Below are 22664 nucleotides of genomic sequence, written 5' to 3' on the forward strand. Positions count from 1 at the left end.
GAGATTTGTAAGTCTTTTATTTCTTCTAGACTCTAGAGATTCAGACAAGAAATAATTTGAAAAGATATTAAAACCTCCCTACTATAATTTTTTGACCCCACCACTTGTTTTAAAGTCCAACTGAGGGAAGCACTGATTCAGTCCCCCCCCCCCACGCCAGTGAAAGTGGTACGGTCCGCGGCAGTTTTCTTCGCGCCTTCAGTCCGCGCAGTTTTCTTCGCGCCTTTGCAGGCGACAAGGCGACAGTTACCAGTACACTGCTGAAGTGATGGCGTGAGGCCGTTATGCTGTTGCTGAGGCGGTTATGCTAAGGCAGTTGGTTAGTGCTCCTTTGCTCAGTAGCCCCCACTTTATTTTTTAATGTCCGTTAGCCCCCCACCTTATTTTTAATGTCGGGTTTTTTTTAAACTGTCGTTTTTTTTTTTTTTTTTTTCAATTTGCGGAAAATGGTTTCGGCCGGGGGGGGGGGGGGGGGGATGGAGGTGAGGTTTTTTTTCTCTATAGATTGGAACATTTCCAGTGTTCCGGCTTTTGTTCTAATGGTCTGTAGTTCTTTAACTTAGTAAAAGTACTTTTTTGTTGTCTGTTAAAACGTGGGGTTTTTTTTTGTTTTGTTTTGTTTTTAATTTTTGTTTTTTGTTTTTTTTTTTCTTCTCCTATTTATATTTGGCATCGGGGTCAAGATGCCGGAGGAAATTTGGCTGGCAGAATTAGCCACGTAATCTGTACGGTTTTCTGCTAAACCAACAAATTTGAACACCCGACGGGGAAAAATAACATTTAAAATGTTATTTTAAATGCAGTTTATTTCCTGTTAAAAGCTTTATTTTTTTTTTCAGTCTAGATAGTGCCTTTGTTAGCTGCAAAGGACATCTTTGAGGGAAAAGCCTTTTGGGTTCCCTTAGTACTTTAGAGCAGGCTCTCCACAACATGGGTCCCTCAGCTTGGTTTTAGGCCTTGCTGGAATCCAACTTGGAGGTTAGTTGTCAACCTTAGATTGCCAGTTCCTGTTGCTCACAAATCAGGACCCTGAACAGATGCAGTGGGTTTATGCGGTTACTAGGGATAGAGGCTTTTAGGAAAAAAAAACCTCTTTCTCAAAAACTTACGCGGTTACTAGGGATAGCGGCTTTTAGAAAAAAAAACCGCTTTCTCAAAAACTTACGCGGTTACTAGGGATAGCGGCTTTTAGAAAAAAAAACCGCTTTCTCAAAAACTTACGCGGCTTTTAGAAAAAAAATGCTTTCTCAAAAACTTACGCGGTTACTAGGGATAGCGGCTTTTAGAAAAAAAAATGCTTTCTCAAAAACTTACGCGGTTACTAGGGATAGCGGCTTTTAGAAAAAAAAACCGCTTTCTCAAAAACTTACGCGGTTACTAGGGATAGCGGCTTTTAGAAAAAAAAAACGCTTTCTCAAAAACTTACGCGGCTTTTAGAAAAAAACCGCTTTCTCAAAAACTTACGCGGTTACTAGGGATAGCGGCTTTTAGAAAAAAAAACCGCTTTCTCAAAAACTTACGCGGCTTTTAGAAAAAAACCGCTTTCTCAAAAACTTACGCGGTTACTAGGGATAGCGGCTTTTAGAAAAAAAAACCGCTTTCTCAAAAACTTACGCGGCTTTTAGAAAAAAAATGCTTTCTCAAAAACTTACGCGGTTACTAGGGATAGCGGCTTTTAGAAAAAAAATGCTTTCTCAAAAACTTACGCGGTTACTAGGGATAGCGGCTTTTTAGAAAAAAAAAATGCTTTCTTAAAAACTTACATTTGAGAAGTTCCTCAAAAGGGAATTTGGCAATCATTCTCTGTTAGTATTCCCTACTCTGAAACCTGTAAACATTGCATTTGATAAGTTTTCTTTTTTTCTAAAGATGGGTTCAGTGAGAGCACAGATTATTTAGCCTTGTAATAGAATTTAGCACTGTAATAGAATTTAGCACACCCTTGGTCACTCAGTAATTATTTGTGGTGATCTTGGGATATATGTACTTCATTTGCTAAGCTCATTCTCAATGGTAATTTTCTTAATTTCTTTTTCAGATTATTCCGTGTAAAGGTACAGAAAGAAGTCCAATTGACTTGTCTACTGAGCTTGTATCCTAAAATCTTGAGCTTGTTCATTAATAATAGTTTGTTTTAATGTAGTTTTTAAAGCCTATCTGCATATGTGCTGGTTTATGCATATTGGTTTTTTGAATAAGTCTTATGTCCTTGTGATAAACTCATTTTAGTGGTATTTTTATATATTGCTAAAATAAGTTTATTAGTAACTTCCTAAGGATGTTGCTGGTATATTATGAGTGGATTGACCTTTAATTTCCTTTTTGTGTGCTGTCTTTGGATGGTCTTAGTGTCCTGAGTTTTTGCTTTGTTTTGTTTGCTTTGTTTTTTGAGATAGAAATAGAACTAATGTTAAATATTCTTTAAATGCTTAGTTTATTTTTCCTTGTAAAATATCTGGGCCTGGAGAATAATTTTGGAAGAATTAAAAGTTTTAATTTTTAGCTGTTGGCTTATATCCATGTGTGTATATTAAATATTTTGCTTCTATATTATGAGTGACATTGGCCTGTAATTTTTTTTGTATGTGTTGTCTTTGTATAGTTTCTGTATCAGTGAGTTGGCTGTTACCACCTGAGTTTTTTGTGTTGTTGTTTTGTGATAGGCATAGAACTGTTGTTAAATATTTTTGAAATGCTTGGTTTATTTCTCTATGTAAAGTACCTGGGTTTTGAGATTAATTTTTAGAAGAATTTTAAGTTAAAATTTTAATTTTTAAAACTATGGGCTTAAAGCCATGTGCACATATTAAGTATTTTACTTCAATGAGTGACATGGACCTGTAATTTTCTTTCTCTGTGTGCTGTGTTTGGATGGTTTTGGTATCATTTAGTTCGTGAGGTTTGTTGTTGTTATTGTTGTTGTTCCTTTTGATAGGCATAATACTCATGCTAATACATGGACAGTAGTAATTGGATGGAGTTATTAATAATAAAAATTTAAAGCAGAATGTGGAACTAGGAGGGATATGGGGTAGATATGGGTAGAATTGGATGGAGGTAAATGGGTAGCATGGAGGTAGATATGGGTAGATTTAGTAAACATTGTAGAAATGTATTGAATCTTTTAAAAATAAAAATATTTTAGAAACTGTTCACTCAAATTGTTTCATATTGGGTATGATATGGATATTTTCAATTACTGAGGAATTGCTGTATTTTATTTAAATTGACAAGCTTGTTTGTATATTAATATTTACTGATTTCTTTTAGTAGCAGTAGGATCTTTAGTAATGTGCTCTGTTTGATATCTCATTTTAAACAGTTTTATTGAAGTATAACTGAAATGTAAGACCTGTAAGTATTTATAAATACACACACACACACACACACACACACGTGTATATATATATATGTATATATATATATATAGTCATAAGTAAATATCTATGATAACATCACTACAATTGAAGTAGTTCTTTTATTTTATTTTTGGTATTTTTTCTCCCTCTGTCTCTCTGTTTTTTCCCCCCAACTCTTTTTTATTTTTTGAGACAGGGTCTACATTTGTAGCTCAGGCTGACTTTGAACTAATTATCTTGCCTCAACCTCCTGCGTGAAGACTGAGATTATAGGTGTATCCTACCACACCCTGGGCCACTAAGATCTACTTTCTTGAATTTGGATTCTAGTCACTATTGTGTGGACTATCTCTGTAACTTATTCCTATTCATTAAGATTTAAGTGTGTGAGTGTGTATGGTATTTGTATGTGTCCTTTTTATATTGTTATGTTCTTTTTTTGTCTGTCTTGCTAGAGCTTGTCAAGTGTTTCATCTCTTAAAAGTACTAGCTTTTTAAATATTTTCACTAATATTTTCTCACTTTTCATTTTCAGATTCCTTGGAACTGGAGTTACAGGCAGCTGTGAGTTGTCATGTAAACGTGCACTAGGAATTGAACCCACGTCCTCTGCAAGAGTAGTAAGCACTCTTAACCACCAAGCTATCTCTCTAGCTCCTCTGTTATTTTTTGCTCTTTCCATTGTTTGTCTTCTTGCTGTTCTAGTACTTCCTCTACTGTTTTTTTTAAATGTTCATTCATTTGCTTATTTGTTTTGCTATTTTGTGAACATTGTGCTCATAGATTATTGGTGAGAGATTCTCTTGATTTCCCATAATCCAAGAAACACTTGATTTTCCCGCTTTATCCCTGAAGTATATTGTTGCTGCACATATATTTCTAAATTGGCAGATCTGTACATTTAGTTCTCAGAAAATATTGTGTTATTCCTTCTGGCTCATGGTTCTTGATGAGCAATTCATTATCATTTACAAATGTTGACACCCTTTTGAAAGGTGGTATTTCTCCTTTTCAGCTTTAAAGAGGATTCTTTGTTGTTTAAGAGTTTTTCTCAGCCAGGCAGTGGTGGCGCATACCTTTAGTGCCAGCACTTGGGAGGCAGAGGCAGGCGGATTTCTGAGTTCGAGGCCAGCCTGGTCTACAGAGTGAGTTCCAGGACAGCCAGGGCTGCACAGAGAAACCCTGTCTCGAAACCCCCCCCCCCAAAAAAAAGAGTTTTTCTCTAAAGTTATAAAAAATATTCTTTCACATAGTTTATTATGGTTCATTTTAACCTATAGTTCATCTTCACATAAATGTAGACCCTCTAGAATATAATTTAATGTGAGATAGATAACTTTTCCTACTGGGCTTTAATATAGGGTTATAGGGAGGAAAAGAAAGGGCAGGTCATACTGCATGCCTGGGGGTGGTGCATTGGAAAATGATGGAGTTAAAGGCTATTGCCTCTTTTCTCTGTGTTTTTTTTTGTTCCTACCCTGAGAAAAGGTTAAATGAACTTGAGGCATGATGACTGAGGGGAAATACATTTTTAAGTATTAGAAAGCGCCAATCATGGTGCTACATGCCTATATTCCCAGCACTTAGAAAATGAGGCATGCCAATCCTGAATTTGAAGCCATCTCAGGCTATGTAGTGAAATCCTATGTCAAAGCCCAACTAATTTTAAAAAGTACCATTGTGTTTTGTTTTATGATGAGCTAGAAAGCAATAGGTAAACCTAAATTACTTCTTTTGTGATTTTTGTATTGCTTTTGATTGGTGAGCCCTTTCTTCTTTTGACTAAAGCCCAGTGACCCATTAATTTTTAATCCTTGTGGGAGATAGTTATTCACAGTGTTGATGCTTGCAGGAGTTCATATGGATGGGAGATTATAAAAAGAGACCTGGGATGTGGTTCTGAGGTAGAGTACATGTTGTACATAGGTAAAGTCCTAGATTTATCCCTGCCATCTCTGTTTTCTCTTTGCCTCCTCAGAAGGTTAGGCAGATTATAAATTCTGTAAACTTTTTGTTAATTCCTTTTATACATTTTTTAGTTTTGGGAACAAAACCTGTGCTCTTTAATTTGCTGAACAACTGAATTAATATAAATGAAATATAAATGAAATAAATGTCTGTATTATAGAATTGCTGTGTTTCAGTGTAGCTTCGTGATATTGGGAAGTTAGTGAGCTGCATTTTGTCATCTGTAAAATGGGAATAATATAAGTACCTATCTTTTTTAGCCAAAATTTAGAGCAATAAAAATTTTGTAATAGCATAGAGCTAGGGCTGAATTCATCTTAATTTCTATTAGCTTTCTGCACTTCAGAGGCTCATTCATAAAATAGGGGCCAAACTTTATGTCTTGTGGCCATTTGTAAAGTTTTAAGGACTTAATACTGGATTTGATAAGGGATGACAGGTCCATTAGCTCAGAAATCCAGTTTAAAAATACCCATTCCCTTTTTAAGCTCAGGAGTCCAGTTTAAAAATACCCATTCTCTTTTGTTCTCAGGGGATCATAGTAGCTGGCTCTGCTGATTGACACCCTGCTACCAGTCATCATTTTGTTTTCTCCTTGAGCAAACTCTAGTAGGCCCTGTTAAGAAAGAGCCCAGGATTGGATGAGACAAACTGGGTCGTCAAGGACACCTATCTTTGTTCGTTATCCAGGACTTTCTTGCTCTATCCTTAATCTCTGTGCGAGATAGACACCTTTGTTTTGAAATGTTAGCTCAAGTGTCTGGCACTGTCACCTGCTAGTTGGTCCTTGGTGTTCACTGTTACATGCTGTCTTTTTCTGTTGGGATGCACAGTGTTTCTTGTAAGGAAACATTGGTCTCCTTTCATCAGCTAAAACTTCTTGGAGTGAACCCAGCATAAAGGTGGGCGGAGAGTGATTACTGGTAGATGAGCTAGAAAAGCTAATGAGAGTGGGTTCTTGCTTTCAGATGGATGGTCCAGTCAGTATACGTGGCCACATCAGAGTGCTTTTATAAAAGATCTTTCACAGTGAAAGTATACACAATTGTGTATACTTTGTGAGATCTGCTATATTTCTAAGACAGAGAATGCTACTTCAAAATGCCTTTTGAACTACAGATTAAAGGGTAGAAACTTGTCTTCTCTCTTGTTATCCCTTTTATTTCTGCTGAGTCTTCCTCAGCCCTCTTCATCTCTGGTTTTCCTAGGGATGTCTTCTGCTAAGATTCAGTTAGAGTCTTTGAAGGTGAGCAGTCCAAAGGACTGCAGAGCAGAGCCTCTTAAACTTTAAAATGCATACACATCACATGGAGATGTTTGATTTCATGGTGGGGGGTTGGTAAAGCTCCCAGGTGTTGGTAAGCTGTATGTCATTGATCGATCACTCTTAGAATATAGAGGCTGCTGTGGTCTTGTTGTCTTGTTTTATTAGTTGGAAAATTAAGGTTTAGATTGCCCAGCATTGTCAAAATAACTTCTGACAGGGTTGGAGTTAAACACTAAGCATTTATTTACCCCAGTACTGTTTTCACTGACACCAGGCTGAGCCTTCTTTCCAGTGTTCTGCTATGTGAAACTACCTGTGATATAAAATGATATCACTCATCCCTCTAATCTATTTTGATTAGATTTTCACTCTGCTACCCTGGTGTGGGTTAGAATGGATGGTAGAGAGAATCCCACAGTTATCAGCATAAAATTAGGGAGATGGAAAACCAGGAAAGAGGAACGTATTGTGATTTCTGTAAGGAAAGTTTGAGATTTTGTAGGTGGTAGAAATCAAGTGTGCCCTGTTATGGTTTTTCTTTTCTTTACAAACATGTACACAGAGAGGGGGAAGAAGGGAGAGTAGGAAAGAGAGAAGGGTCCAAGTATTTTCTCTTAATTCATCTCCACTTTAGTTTTTGAAACAAGGTATCTCATTGAACTTGGAATTCACAGACTGTTTCAACTGGATGGCCAAGGAGTGTGAGGAGCCATCTGTCTGTACCTCTCTTCTAGTTCTCCCTCTTCTAGTTCTGGGGTTATAGGAATACACTGTTATGATAGGCTTTTAAATGAGAGATGTGGATCCAAACTCGGGTCCTCATACTTGCAGAGCAAGGCCTTCACCCACTGAACTACCTCCCAGCTCCAAAGCATCCATTTATAAAAGAAGGTTTTAGGGAGTTGTAGTTCCACTTTCTCTTCTGTCTGTCCCTGGTGGCTGGGATATTAGTTTGCCTAAGTTGGTATATATATCCCTCAAAGCAGATGCTTTGTATTCTGGATAATGAGTATAGCCATCATCTGCATAGTTTTATTTTTATTTTCTCTGCAAGTTTAACCTGTAGTCATCAACGGAGACTGTTCTAGTCTCTTGACTCCACATTTCATCTTTCCCTTTAAAGGGTAAAGGTAAAGGTAAAGGTAAAGGTAAAGGTAAAGGTAAAGGTAAAGGTAAAGGTAAAAAGGTAAAGGTAAAGGTATCATAACATACAACTCCGGTAAGCCATAGAAATGTATTTGAAACAAGAATAATGGTAGTGGTATAAATGATTTCATACAACATGCTAAAAGATAGGTGCAGCCAATCTAACTGTATTGCTGCTAGGCCAAGTTTTGGGGGAATGAGATTTTTAAAAATTGGTTTATATTTGAGAGGAGAGTAGGACTTACCATTTATTAAGTACCTACTATGCATGCTTTGTACATACAGATTTATATTTGAGCTGCATGCCTCTTATTTATGTTAGTGCCATTATAGTTGTTTTGCAAACTAGTTTCTCCGAGACTCGGAGATGGTAAAGTTAGCTGATTTAGAAGCTTGATTACTCAAATTCTAAAACCCATGCCCATTCTACCTCTTTTGCGCTGCAGCCTTTCAATTCTTTTTAGCTTTTTTTTTTGTTGTTGTTTTTTGTTTTTTTGAGACAGGGTTTCTCTGTGTAGCCCTGGCTGTCCTGGAACTCACTCTGTAGACCAGGCTGGCCTCGAACTCAGAAATCCACCTGCCTCTGCCTCCCAAGTGCTGGGATTAAAGGCGTGCGCCACCGCTACCAAGGGCTTTCTAAAGTACTATAAAGTCTTTCTAAAAAGCATTTCAAAGAATTGAAAGGTTGGCCAGGGCAGTGGTGGTGGCACGCCTTTAATCCCAGCGCTTGGAGGCAGAGGCAGGTGGATTTCTGAGTTCGAGGCCAGCCTGGTCTACAGAGTGAGTTCCAGGACAACCAGGGCTACACAGAGAAACCCTGTCTCCCCCCCCCCCCCCAAAAAAAAAAGGAAGCCCTTGGTAATCTGTGTTGCTTAATGTTTTGTTTGGGGTAGTCATTCACTTAATTTATTTGGTGCTATAAAATGCAAATTAGATGAGTGGGTTTGGGAGGGCAGCTCTTTCGGAGCTGAAAAGATCTTTTGTATAGCAAAACAACGATTACTTTTAACAATGTAGCTGCTTGTAAGGTGTATATGTATATCATAACTACTGAGGATTCACAAAGTAAAAGAACCTTCTAGAATATAAAGTAAAATCCTATACTGTGACTGGCAAAGCTAGAACTTTCCTAAGGGATATGACTGTTAAATTCTTATCACAAATTACTTTCAATAATTCATTTCCTTCTGCTCTTATCTTTTTTATTCTCTTTCTTATCTAGGTATCTAGATAAAGTACTTAGATATAGAACTAGATTATAGTATTTTCTAATTGAATGCCAGCTGTGGGTACAGTCTTGCCTGTCATGCATACATGGCTGGTGGGTACAGTCTTGCCTGTCATGCATACATGGCTGGTGGGTACAGTCTTGCCTGTCATGCATACATGGCTGGTGGGTACAGTCTTGCCTGTCATGCATACATGGCTGTAAGCAGTCATCCTCCTGTATTTTTCTATAGTGTCTTAATTTCTGTGACTAGGACTCAAAAAATATCAAATCCACCAGCTAGTAACCAGTCTATATGGGCTGTTATATATTCAATGATTTCAGTGCACAACTCTTATGTAAATTTGTGCCTACTAGGACATAGCCTTAGCCCCTGTAGAGGATAGCATCCCTTACCTAATTAACAGACTCTGTAAATAAAGACATGTATATTTACTTCTGCTTTATAGGTGAAGTAGCTGAAGCCTATGCTATTTAGGTCATTTTCTCAGGGTTAATTGTGATAGAACGAAGCTCTGTGTTTAGATTACTCAGTCTTAGGGTATGCATTTTCCTAGAGATGTGATAAACTAAAGTTTCTTAAGAGTACTTCTGGTAAATGATATTTTAAAGCATTTATTTCTGATTGCAGCTCTGCGTTGGAGGAAACACTGCTGAATCTGCATAAAGATGCCACTACCACTGGTACCCAAAAAATCCAACCTGGAGACTGAGAAGGCTCAGTCTAACAAGATCACACCAAGAGAGGAGCAGCAATCTGAAAAGGTTAAAAGGCAAATTATCTCTTCCAATAGTATCTCACGTAGTCTCCTTATACATTGGTTTAGTGCTTATCCGTACCTCTGAATCTTTTATGATGTCTGTATTAATCTGAGAAAGTGGGAATTTCTTTTTTGCAAAACACTTTATTTATCAATATTTGTATAAACATATATACTTATACACATATACATATATAAACAATAATTAAATAATAAGATGTATTTAAAAGGAGGGAATTTCTAGCAATTCTAGTAGTTGAAGAATACCAGCAAGTTGGAACATGGAGCTAGGAATTGAAGATTTGGTTCAGGTAAACCTAACATATGCAAGGCCTTAGGTTCTATCCCATTTGCCTTCCCAAAGTGACTTAAGCAAAAATTATAAATTCTACTAGTATTTAAATATGTATGGATGAAGTAAAGGTCAGTTTTCACATCTTTCAAAGCCAAACAATGTTAAGTTCTCATTATTGATCATGTTTATATGTTCATATACTTCCAGAAACTCCAAGTATCTTACCAGGAGGCTGTAGTACATTCTTGGTAGTACATTCTGTCAGGAAAATAGTATCATATTTTTGAATAATAATTGAGTATTCCGAATTTGAAAGCTTAATATTTAAAATTTTCAAACTCTGAAACCTTTGAATGCTGACCTGATTCTGCAAGTGGAAAATTCTATACTTAATTTTAAGTAATGGAGTTTACAGTCAAACTGCAGGCATACTAAGGGCCAAAGAAGTTGCTCAGTAGTTAAAGAAATTGCTGTGCAAACATGCAGATTAGTTTGAATTCCTTGCATCTGCATAAAAATCTGAGTGGACATGGCTACTTGCCTGCAATTCTACTGCAAACTGTATAGGCAAACTCTAGACTCAACTGCCTCTAAATAAGGTGAGGGTGATAGAAAGGCATCTCTGATGTCAGTCTTGGGCTTCAGTTGGCAGAGGTGCTTGCCTATCAGGTCCAAGGTCCTGTGTTCAACCTCTAGCAATGCAGACTTTTTTATGTGCAGATAAACATCTTCTATTAATTTTTACTTTGTCTTAGTAAAATGATTTTCATGGAGGGAATCAGACATTTTCCTATGTAAATTTATCAAGAAAGATTTCATACCTTAATTGAGTTTTTGTTTGTATCAAATGTTCTGACTGTAGTTATGATATTATAAGTTTGCTTTTATGGCTATTGTTTTTCCAATCCCAACATTCTTTGGACTCATTTTGTAAGTATAAGTTTTATTGAGTTCTGTTTCTACTGTTTATTTGATATTGAGATTATTTTTAAACAGTGATAGCAAGTAAGAATTAGAAGACAAACTTTATTTTTAGCCTGTTTGAAAGAAAAGTGATGTTTTATTATTTGCTAATTATTTCCACTAGATTATTTATTACACATAAGATAAAGATGAATAGGATTTTTAAAGATGAAATAGAATGGGAAATAATTCTTAGAATTGCTGTCTTTTGCTGGAATGGTGTATTGCATCACAAATACAAGTTTTTGAGCACTTACTGTGTCATATACTGTTAAGGATGTAGTTAGCACAAAACTAATGGTCATATCCCAGTGTTCTGCTTAATAATTTAAAAAACTTTTTTATATAGGTAAGGCAGAGTTTATTCTTAGAATTGGAAAAAAGAAATCTGAGATTTAATAGATATTCACCAAATAGAAGCTGTTAAAGGATAGAAAAATCCCACAAGAGTGATTTCTCTTAACTTCCACCTCCATGGAGATAGTCTTAGTCACTTGGGAGTAGGTTAAGGCATGTACAGTACCAAGAAAGAAAATCTTTGTTGCTTCTGGTATGTGGCTTCCTTTTCTGTTTGATCATTTATCTTTTCTGCCATGACGCTTACATATCAAATAATTTTAGAGAGAGTCTGTATTAACAAACTATTTTCTTAAAATACAAATTTTTCATGTGATGTTTACAAGCATTCAGGACTACATAGTTTTAAAGTACTTTTTCTTTCTATTTACAATTTATATAAACTGAAAAATATATTCTACAGTAGAAATGTTGCTTAGGCTATGTAAGACTCTGAGTCCACTCTTTAGCACAATTACAACAAAAACACTTTTAAAAGTATATTCTCTTTTGTAAGCCATAAAGACTTGGTAAGGTAGATTATAATTCCAATTTTACTGATGAGAAAATTAGACTGAGTCTCATAGATTAAGTGACTTTTCCAAGATCAATGTTTTTTTAAAAAAATATATTGAGCTGAATTTGGACTAGTAGCTAGGTTTGTCTCTACTGAATATGTATTAAAGTTAAATTAATATAAGAGATATTAATTACTTGTGTTATTTAACTAACTTACTTGGACGTATTCCTATTGAAAGACTCAGTACTTACTAGTGATAATACTTAATCTTGGATAGTATAACTATAACTTTGAGAAGAGAATAAATCAGTTTCACCAAGCTGTTTTACTCATTTAAAATTTTTTTTTACTGAAGACCATGTAATATCTTCCTGTCCCTATTATCAATGACTATATTCTTCAGCAACTGTTTAAACATCTCTGGATAGTAAAACTTTTTACTGTAGTTCATAGGATTTATGATACATATCCCAGTTACTTGGACATAGTGAAGTTTATACACACCCTGAATGTGACCCAAAGTTCATAAAGGGGTTATTTACGATTGATCGTGCTCATTTGTCTCTTATTTTTACCGGTTGGAAAGAGTAACCACACAGCATCTCCATCTTCATCTCGAGGCACAGTAAAAAAGAGATCAGCATTTGAAGATGTCACGAATGTGAGTATGCTAACCCTGTTCTTTTCTGTAGTTTTACAGAAACCTTAGATGTTCTTTGCCTTGAGGCATCTCTCCAGTTTACCAGCAGACCTTGACTCTCTCAGAATGCTGACAGCAGAATTTATTTGGAATCAGTGACACAGTATCATACAACAGAGGCTCTTTTTTACTGGCATATACAATTTGGGTCAATTTATGTGTCCTCTGGAGCCAGTAAGCAGTGACTAGTATATGGAATTTTAAATAACTATAAAAACTATGAGATATTATATTTACCTAAAATCCAGAAATGGCTTCCTAGGCTTTGGAAAGGAATTATGATAGGATAATTATAGTCCAGGGTAACATTTTCAATTCAAGCACTTTATGAGTTTTGGAGAAGACCACGTTTCTTTTCTGTAGGATTAACCATCACCCCTGTCTCCCAGGATTTAAATTCTGTAATTAGCCTGGTCATAGTGACAATCAAAACTACCTCTTGTGTGTATCAAACTACAGAGGAGAGGACCTATAGCCCTAGGCTGGTGGGGCTAACAATCAACCACATCACAGAGATCTGAGAAGGATAAATTTTACTGGAGTAAGAGGAAGTATAGACCAAATGTCCTCCATATGAATTTAAAATGAAGGTCTTGCTCACTAACTGGACAGTTACCCTAGGCTCCTATATGGTAATCTTGATGGTTTTGTTTGGGAGGTATGGTCCCAGAGCATCACTGGTTTTCAGTCACTAGGCCTAGAAAACCCAAGAAATCTTCCTTTGGAGGAGGATCTTGGATCTGACCTACCTTGGTTAAACAAAAGACAGTTGACCATCCAGTATCCTGCCTGTCCAGAGTTTGAGCAAGGTCCTGGTGGCAGGTGAGGTGAGGTACAGTTCTTCATCCAGTGACTGATGTTGCCACATTTGAAGCAGGTCTTAGGTAGAGCCCATTGGTGCCCTATTTTCTTTGGAAATGGCTTCAAGGCTGCAACCAGAAGAAGGTATTTCTGTCTATCATGGGAAGATTTTGTGGCTTTTCCTGCTTCTCCCTTTCATTAAATACCTTATATGCCATATTCAGCAGATCTCTGAGGGATTTGAGGACTATCATCTATATAAAACAAACTTTAAATGTATTTATAACATGCTTTCACCTACTTGCTTCAGGCTTAACTGACAATATATACAGAAGACATAAATGGGTGATAAAAATTTGTTTCTCTCTGCAAGCTTGTACCTATAAACAAATTATAGTTGTACTTAGCATGACTACAAACATAGCTTTGAGCAGATTAAAGAATCTGATCATTTCTAAGGTGACGGACCATTAACTTTATATCTTGATTATTTTTAACTGTTTATAATAGTAACTTTTATAAGATTAGGATTTCATAATTTCATTCATGTTAAGTTTGAGCCATAAAATGTGTAACTTTTGAAATTGAAGATTCTTTAGTATGAAAATAAATGTTAAACTGTAAATATAGTCCATAGAGAAACTGGGAACCTCATTTTCTAGATCCTTTTATAGTGTACTTTTAAAAATATCACAGGTTGTATTTTTGTATGACAATTTTTTTTCAAGTAGCTAAAGCCTACCACAATTAGCAAAGACAGGTGATTAGATACACATCTTTGGGTCAGTTTCTGTTAAACCGTTAGAACCTTAGAATTTTATAAACTTTAATCACCAAACAAACGTTGTTCCTAAGTCCTATTTTCCATAAGCCTTGTTTGTGGTTTTGTCCTCATCTGTTGTTTTTCACTCTTAGGACAAAAATCATCAAACATTTCAGTCTTATGCAAAATATCTTAGAGGCCTAGTGTTGCCTTCTTCGTCTTAAGGAAAATAAACTAAACTAAACCATCTTGGAGAGCTGGTGTTTCCTCCTTGTTCTAATTTTTTAAAATCTATTTTCCTAAATAAGAGTTGAATTGTAGCTACATAAGCAGTATGGTGTAGCAAATTAAGATGATATGGAACATAGATTTTTCACTATCATCCTTTTTCTGTTGTGAGTTTTAGCCACTCTTTCCTCTGTGTGAGATTTTACAGATTTTTCTTTAAACCACACTCCCAATGATCTTACAAATCCCAAGATAAAAACGTTTGCATTTCTGTAGAAGCTTCAAAGATATCCATGACTTTGAATGGCAGAATATTTTAGTAAACAAAACCAAAAACCTTCAGAGAGGTAAACATACGTGGTTACATTTAGCCAAATTAATTTTACATATAGATTTCTCTTAATTAAAAATTTAAATATCATTAGATAAACAATATTAACCTCTGTTGGAAATAGTTTATTTTTCAGCTATTCCCAAGAATATGGTGACCCCTGGGTTGTCCTGTTGTTGTTCTTCCTGTCATAGAGCCTGACCCAGGACATAGGCCTTGGAGACAAACATGCTTCGATCTAAAGTGTATAGACCAAATACCATCCCAAGAGTCAGCTTTTCAGTAGAGTAAAACAGCATGTGACAGTTTTTTAATATTATCCATACCTACAAAGACATTTGGATCTTTGTAGGACTGAACCTAATGATCAGGAGACAGGAGAGGGAGGCATATCAGACTTTCTTGTGCCATGGCAGGAATTGTCACAATCCTTGAGAATTTGGTAATTGAATGTGCCATTTTCTTGCCATTGAGACTAATCATCAAGGCCCCACCATATTTACAATAAAAAAAATAAGGCAGCAGGGTTAATGTTATCTCTGAGTCCGAGAAGAGAAAGAAACTTGAAAAGGCAGGCAAGAGAAGTCTAATTCTGAATGGGAGGAGCCCCTGGTTGGTTAGAGGGAGAAAGGAACATGCCTTTGAAGAAAGGAAATCCGTAAAATCTAGAAGGTATGCCAAGAGATTCTTAGGAGATTCATAGGAGAGACTTAGGAAAGGACCAGTAAATAAGAGACCCACCAGAAGAAGGATGGCAGTATCATAGGAGTGGAGACTTAAGGAAGGTAGCATGTCACGAGATAAGGTCATAAGACAAAGTCTCAATCTGAAGTCATTTGCAAGGGATTGAGATTTGTGAAAGAGATGCCCATGATCATGTGGACAGGCATTTCTTTTTCTGACAAACAGAAACCTGCTTCACAAGGCGGCCCTTGGCCATGTGATGGGGCACCAAAAAGGGTAGAGGGAAGCTGTATGACATACCAGTAAGATTGTTGAGTGAGCAAGAAAGAGAGAAAGGGAGGGAGGGAGGCAGTTTTGAGAGGATATTGAGTAGGCAAGGAGAGACAAGTAGGTTGACCAGGTAGAAGAGAAAAATAACTCAAGAGTCAGACTCTAAATTTTGAAGTCAAATGCGGTGGGTGGAAAAAGCAAGCAAAGGCAATTGATCGGTACCCAGGCGGGCTAAGTTGGCAGTTTGGTTTGGTTATAGTGGGACTGGGCTTCCAGGGCCCAAGTGTCTCTCCACATATGCATGTGAAGGCACAGCAAAACTACCAAACTAAACTACTCCATGAGTAAAAAGACAGTTTTGGGGGGGAACCACACTTCCAGGCTGTCTCTTGGGGGCAGAAAATGGAAAATAGGTAGCAGGGAAAACCTTGTCAGTTTTGTGGGGACAAGTAGTGGTGAATAGAGAGGTACAGGCAAGGAAAGCCTAGCATTTAGCATGGAAACTTTGGTCTGTTACAGAATGCTTGTATTAATCAGGAACTAGATGCCAATTGCCCCCAGTAGTTGACCACTGGGGGGGGGGGGATAAGGGAAGTAGTGGCTTTTCCTGACAAACACAAATCTGCTTCACAAGATTCCTGAGGAAAGCTGAGTTTAGGGTTTTGTTTGCCTGATAGCAACCCTTCTGTGGGATACCAGTAAGACTCTTGTTGAACAAGTAAGAGAGACAGAGCAGGTAGCTCTGGGAAGATACTGAGTAGGTAAGGAAAGACAAGTGGGTTGAGCAGGTAGAGGAGAAAAACTGAAGCTGAAGAGATGGACTTTAAAATTTGTAGTCAAATGTGGTGGGTAGCAGAAGGCAGCAGAGGCAAATGATTCATACCCAAAAGTTTTAGGGGCATGTTTTAGACTTAAAAAACTAGAATTCATGAGTTTGCTGTCTAGGTATGCCAAAAAGAGTCACCTAACTTTAAATAAAGTTAAGGTGTTAGGAAAAATCAGAATAATAGAATGTTGGTAATTTAATGTAAAAAAAGGGCAAAAGGAATCACTGTCTTAGAAAATCATAATAATTGAAACCTAATGAGGGGTTATGATGTCTTGAGTAATTAGGCTAAGGGGTTTTCCTTGTATCAACCCATGTATTCTTGCTAAAACCCCAAACAATAGATAATGCAAGCATGTCTACTTGACAGATGAAATCTAGCATAAGTTTTAAAGTCTACTTCACTTAGACTACAGCAAAGCCTGGTTCTTTACTGTAAAGTATGTTTGTGCCTGTTAAAATACCTCTATCAGATCATGTTTGACCCTATGGAGAATGGTTATATAAGCAAAGTTGTCTACTTTGAATCTCTGTTAAAACAACCTGTTTTTCATGCAGATTATAACATATATTAATTTTGGATAATTTCATATATATGATACACACACACACACACACACCACACACCTTATACCTGTAATTTTAGGTTAATTCCCTACTCTGTTAAACAGGGAACTTGACCAAAATATGGTAGATACTCAAATCAGAAGAAAAGTCTGCCTTAGTGTAACATCCCTTGGTCCTTCACATATAGAATCTCTGACAGGAGCATGTGGAATGGGACAAGTTATTTTTGTGCATTTGGACTGCTACAAGAAACTATGAATAACATATACAAATTATACAATTTTTAAATGTTATTTATTTTTAATATGTATAGGCATTTCACTTTTATCGTGTCTGCAGAGGCCAGAAGAGGGAGGTTATCACATACCCTGGAACTGGAATTACAGGCAGTTATGAGCTGCTATCTTGGTACTGGGAATCTAACCCAGGTGCTCTGAAAGAGCAGCAAGTGTTTTAACTTATTGATCCATCTCTCTCCAGCTCCAACATTAGAAATTCATTAGTTGTAGTTTTAGAAGGTAAGAAATTCAAAACAAAGATGCCATTGGATTTGGTATTGGGTTGGGGCTCATTAATCATAAACGCAATTTTCTGTGTCCTTAAATGGCAGAAAGGCAAAAAATTTCCCTTATACCTCTTATTTTAGGGCATGAGGTGAGAACATCAATACATTCACTTAGCACTGTAATGCAGCTGTTACAAAGCAACTCTTCCATATTTATGTCACAAAACAAAGCTATTAAACATGTTTCATATTTATTCATTATATCCACTCCACAGAAACCCATCCTGACTAAGGTTATATAGCCAAGTAATGTACTTATAAATTACTTAAATCAGTTGCTTCTTGTATTTTTTCTGTTTTTTTTTCATTTAGTGTGATTATATTTGAAATATAATTGGGCTCATTTGTTTCATTTTAAAGGTATAACTTATATTTTGACTTTTTATTGATATCATTCAGATTTTTGATTTCTCCTACTGTTTAATAGAGTAGTCAGGATTAGTGTATGGTAGATTCTTCTGACAAATATTAAATAAATACCACTTGACAAAATGTGATGGCTGTATCATAAGTAGATCAGTGCTATAGTAATCTATAGCTAGTTGAGTAGCTAGTTGTCCTTAGCAAAACCTGACGGTAGATTTTGTCATGTTTCCTGCATCTTCTGTACATTTAAAGCCAGAACATAAGACAAAATATCTTGTCAGTTATTCATGAGCCAGTACCCCAGCATGGAAATCAGAACTATATCCTACATCTCTTGGGAACACTTATGGCTGCTATTTTGTTGATATGTATCAGTATTATCATATTAATTACTTAGTGTAGTTCCCATTGTGGTTGGTGGGCCCAGTGCCATATCTGTTATAAAAATTTTTAGATTGTGACTCCTGGGAACATCTAAATAAACTGTCTAGGATGGGGAACACGTCATGACTTTCTTATAAGAACCATGTATTGAATAATATGTGGTTCTCTTAATTTACTGTTTTCTTTTTTGTTTGTTTGTAGGCATCTCATGTTCAATGTGTCCAGCCAAAGAAAGACAATATAGAGCTTAGAAGCTGTGTTTTCAAAAGGACAAAAAAAGGAGTTGGTGAAATCACTCAGAAAAAAGTACAAAGGTAAGAGAAGACTCAGCAGGAATTGACTCGTATGATAAAGGAGAGACAATGACTTCATCTTTGTCTCCATTAAAAATAATTTTAGCGAGGCGCAGTGGTGACTGCCACATTACCTTTGGATGCTGATGGAAGACCATCTGTGATTGTTGGAGTTCCAGTCCTCTCTTCTCACTTTCTTTTTCCATGAGTTGTGTGTGTTTGTGCATATTGAAAATACTATCATCATTGCACAATTGGACGAGATCATATATATAATTGAACCCCTATTTGAGCTAGTCTCTGTGGGAGAGCATGGAGTCCACCTAACTTTTCATGAACTCTCCACGGCTAGCTGATAACACAGAAGGTATTTATCTAATTAGGAGCTTTGGGAGAAGCAGATTCCTCTTGCTACTAGAGGGCAATTATCTCCTTGCACCTCAGACATGTTCCTTCCAGTTATTAGAGGTTATATAAGTAGGTTAGAAAAAATAATTTGCCCTAGGAAAGCATTTACTAGAAGAAGACTTAAAGACCACTGAGGTCTTTTTCTTCTTCGTCCTCTTTATTTTGGCTAGCAATAAAATTTTATTAAATATATACAGCTACACTCATGGCTTTACACAATGTATGTTGTATTTGCATTGCTGCCACAGGGTTGATTATCATGAAATCATGTTTTTTTGTTTTAGATTTTCTTTGAGACTCTGTTTTAATATGTAACTCACATTGGCCTTGAATTCATGATCCTCCTGCCTCAGCCTCCCATACATTGGGATTGCAAGTGTGGGCCACCATGCTTGGTATGTATTTATGATCTGTTACATTACAGAAAAAGTGTTGACTCCTTCCTATCAGAGTTATTTGTTCTTTCTCTCTTCTAAATCTTCAGATGTGCTAGGTCATTTTCAGTTGCCATTTCAAGGGTATTTTTAAAATTGATTTTTAAGCTAACACACAAAGTAATGAGATTACTATGGCTTTGTCATGCCTCTGTGTAGCTATGTTTTATTCTAGTTCATCAGCCTTGCCCATTACCCTCCCTTGTTGCCCATGTCTTTCATGCTGGTTTCTTCTTTCCCTAACCAACTTAGTCTCCCCTTCTGCTCTCATGTCACATGTTATTTCATTACCCTTTCGTTTGTTCCTCTCTTCTCCTTTAAGGTTTTCTCTTTATTGTAATTAATTCTTGTGTCATAAATATAGCAACTGGGTGTGGATACCCCGTGATCATTTGGCTTCTGCATCTTGACCATTTATGGTTTTCTCTGATGTTCTTTACCTGTTGCAAGTGAAGCTTCTTTGATGAAAGGTGGGAATTACTCTTATCTGTAGGTATCAGAATAAGTTTTCTCATGCAGTTAGGAATTATGCTGGTTTAGTGAAGCATCAGTAGTAGATTCTTCTCTAAGATCAATACCTCACTAGCCCTGGGAAGTTGGATAGGTTTCCAGGAGCAGGTGTTGTTTTCTTCTTGTTGAGGTGAGTGGCCTTGAGTCTAATTAGGCAGCTGTTGGTTACCACCAAGATAGGAATGTCACTATTGCACCTTTAGGGCTATCTTGCTATGCTTATCACTGTTGAGGTTTACGAGTCTCATAGCTGGGTAAGACTATTGATTGCTTCCCTCCTTTAGCAGCTTAGATGACACCTTCCGGTACTGTGAAAGCTAGATTTCAGGGAGGAAGTTTTGAGGCCAGACACACCTCGAGTCCTTCAAACCTTGTGTCCTAGATCTGTGGTATCTTCAGCCTCTGGGGGGCAGCCAAGTGTATCAGCAGCAGCCTATATTGTTTGGGGAGTCTATTGAACTCCCATAACCAGCAATTTAAAAGGAAGTTTCTCATGCCTGATTTTTTGTCTGCTAGATAATCTAAGGCTCTTCCAGAGAGGGGAAAACATCATTAGCCCAAGTGGCATAGCTCTTTTTCTTTTTCTCTCTCTCTTTCCTTCTCTCTCTGTCTCTGTCTCTGTCTCTGTCTCTCTCTCTCTCTCTCACACACACACACACACACACACACATGTTTATATGTAATTTTGGACAAATATAAAATAATATGATTCCTTAAGGCTTTTGGAAATATCCTTAATGGTATTTGCCTTTCCTCTTTGCCTTCTGTATTGATCTCCTTAGACCCCTCCCTATTTTTCCATTTTCCCTGTATATCACCTGTATCTTGCTATTCCCCCTCTATCATTGCCACTAATGGTCTTCTTTTACTTTTCTGTGGTTACTGCAGGTTGTATATCTGGTTATTATCTGATAATTTGGAGCTATGAAGCACGGATGATAGAAAACATGCAGCATTTTTTTTGTTATGGGTCTGAGTTACCTTAATCAACACAATATTTTCCAGTGTTGTCCATTTTCCTGCAAACTTCATGATTTCAGTCTTTTCTTTACAGCTGGAGAGTATTCTGTCATGTACACTTACCACATTTTTTATTATTCATTCATCTGTTGAAGGGCATTGAGATTTTTTATATTTCTGACCTATTTTGAATAGAGAAACAATGACCATTACTGAGAAAGATCCATGGAATAGGATGTCCAGTCCTGTAGTCAAAGGAGTGGTACAGCTGGGTCATATGATGCACTTATTTTTAGCCTTTTGAGGTTTCTCCATACTGATTTCTAGATCGGCTGCTCTAGTGTGCATTTCCCCCAGTAGTGAATGAGGGTTCCTCGTCTCCACAGCCAGCACTTACCATCAAACATTGTTTATCTTAGCCTTTGTGACTAGAGTGAGATGACGTCTCCATTTTGTTTTAGTTTGTATTTCTTTAATTGGCATAGATGATGAACACTTTTAGAGAGATTTCTTAGCAAATTTTATTTTTTCATTGTTTTGATCCCTTTGTTTTGATCCATAACCCATTTTCTGACTTTGTTTTTAGTTCTTTATGTATTCTGTATATTACTTCTCTGTCAATATGTAGCTGACAAAGAGTTTCTTCCACTCTGTGAGCCTTATCTTTTCTTGGTTGATTGTTTCCTTAGCTGTGCAGAAACCTTACATTTTATGAAGTCCCAACTGTCAATTATTGGCTTTAATCCCTGAGCAAATATAGTCCTATTCAGAAAGTACTTTTCTACTGCTATATCTTATAAGGTATAGTTGATGTTTCTTTTAGCAGTTTTAAAGTGTTTTAGGTTTCAAATTGAGGCCTTTGGTGAACTTGAGTATAACTTTTGTGCAGTATGATAAATAAAGGTCTATTTTTATTCTTCTGCATATGGGCATATTGTTTTTCCTGATATCTTGCTTAACTTATCAGTTATCTGTTTTTCTATGGATTCCTTAGGACTATATATATTATACAATATATTTATATATATTTACTATAAATAATCTTATATGATAATATGAATAATTTTGATTATTCCTTTCTAATAGAGATGCCTTTATTTAATTTTATCACCTAACTGCCTTAGCTAGAATGTTGGTAAAATGTAGAAGTGCCAAAAGTTTGTCATTCTTGCCTTTTTGCTAATGTTAGATAGAAGGCATTATTCTGTCACTATTAAATATGATTTTAACTTTAGCATTTTGTAGATGGTCTTTTACCAGCTTCACAAATCCGATTTCTTCTTTAATATGTATTTGTTTTGGAGGATTTCATACATGAGTATACTATATCTGCACTTTTGCTGGCCTTTTGCCCCAATAAAACTTCTCATGAACCCTCCCAACCACTTCTAACTAGAATTCATGAACTTTTTATCTGTCTGTCCTGTCTGTTGTTTGTCCACCTGTTTATCATTCAGTGTGCCATCTGTCTGTCCATCCATCTATCCGTTCATAAGTCTGTCAGTCTGTCTGTCCGTGTTGTCTGTCTGTCCATCAGTCTGTCTGTCTGTCTGTCTGTCTGTCTGTCTGTCTTTCTTTCTGTCTGTCTGTCTGTCCGTGTTGTCTATCAGTCTGTCTGTGTTGTCTGTCAGTCTGTGTCTGCCCATCTGTCTGTCTGTCTGTCTGTCCGTGTTGTCTGTCTGTCCATGTTGCCTGTCAGTCTGTCTATTCTGTCTGTCCATCTGCCCATCT

The 22664-nt window shown here is 36.6% G+C and overlaps 1 protein-coding gene across 1 annotated transcript in view; it reads left to right on the forward strand.

Moving 5' to 3' along the window:
• The first annotated feature begins 9634 nt into the window (after nucleotides 1-9634).
• The window catches only part of Ccnb3 (cyclin B3), a 36277-nt gene continuing 23247 nt past the window's right edge, over nucleotides 9635-22664 (forward strand). The window contains exons 1-3 of the mRNA XM_034486156.2: nucleotides 9635-9732; nucleotides 12420-12504; nucleotides 18530-18642. Of these exons, the coding sequence (XP_034342047.1) occupies nucleotides 9638-9732; nucleotides 12420-12504; nucleotides 18530-18642 (293 nt within the window). The 5' untranslated portion in view covers nucleotides 9635-9637. The remainder of the gene's footprint in view (nucleotides 9733-12419; nucleotides 12505-18529; nucleotides 18643-22664) is intronic.

The sequence above is a fragment of the Arvicanthis niloticus genome, chromosome X (assembly GCF_011762505.2).
Source record: "Arvicanthis niloticus isolate mArvNil1 chromosome X, mArvNil1.pat.X, whole genome shotgun sequence".
Classification (NCBI taxonomy): domain Eukaryota; kingdom Metazoa; phylum Chordata; class Mammalia; order Rodentia; family Muridae; genus Arvicanthis; species Arvicanthis niloticus.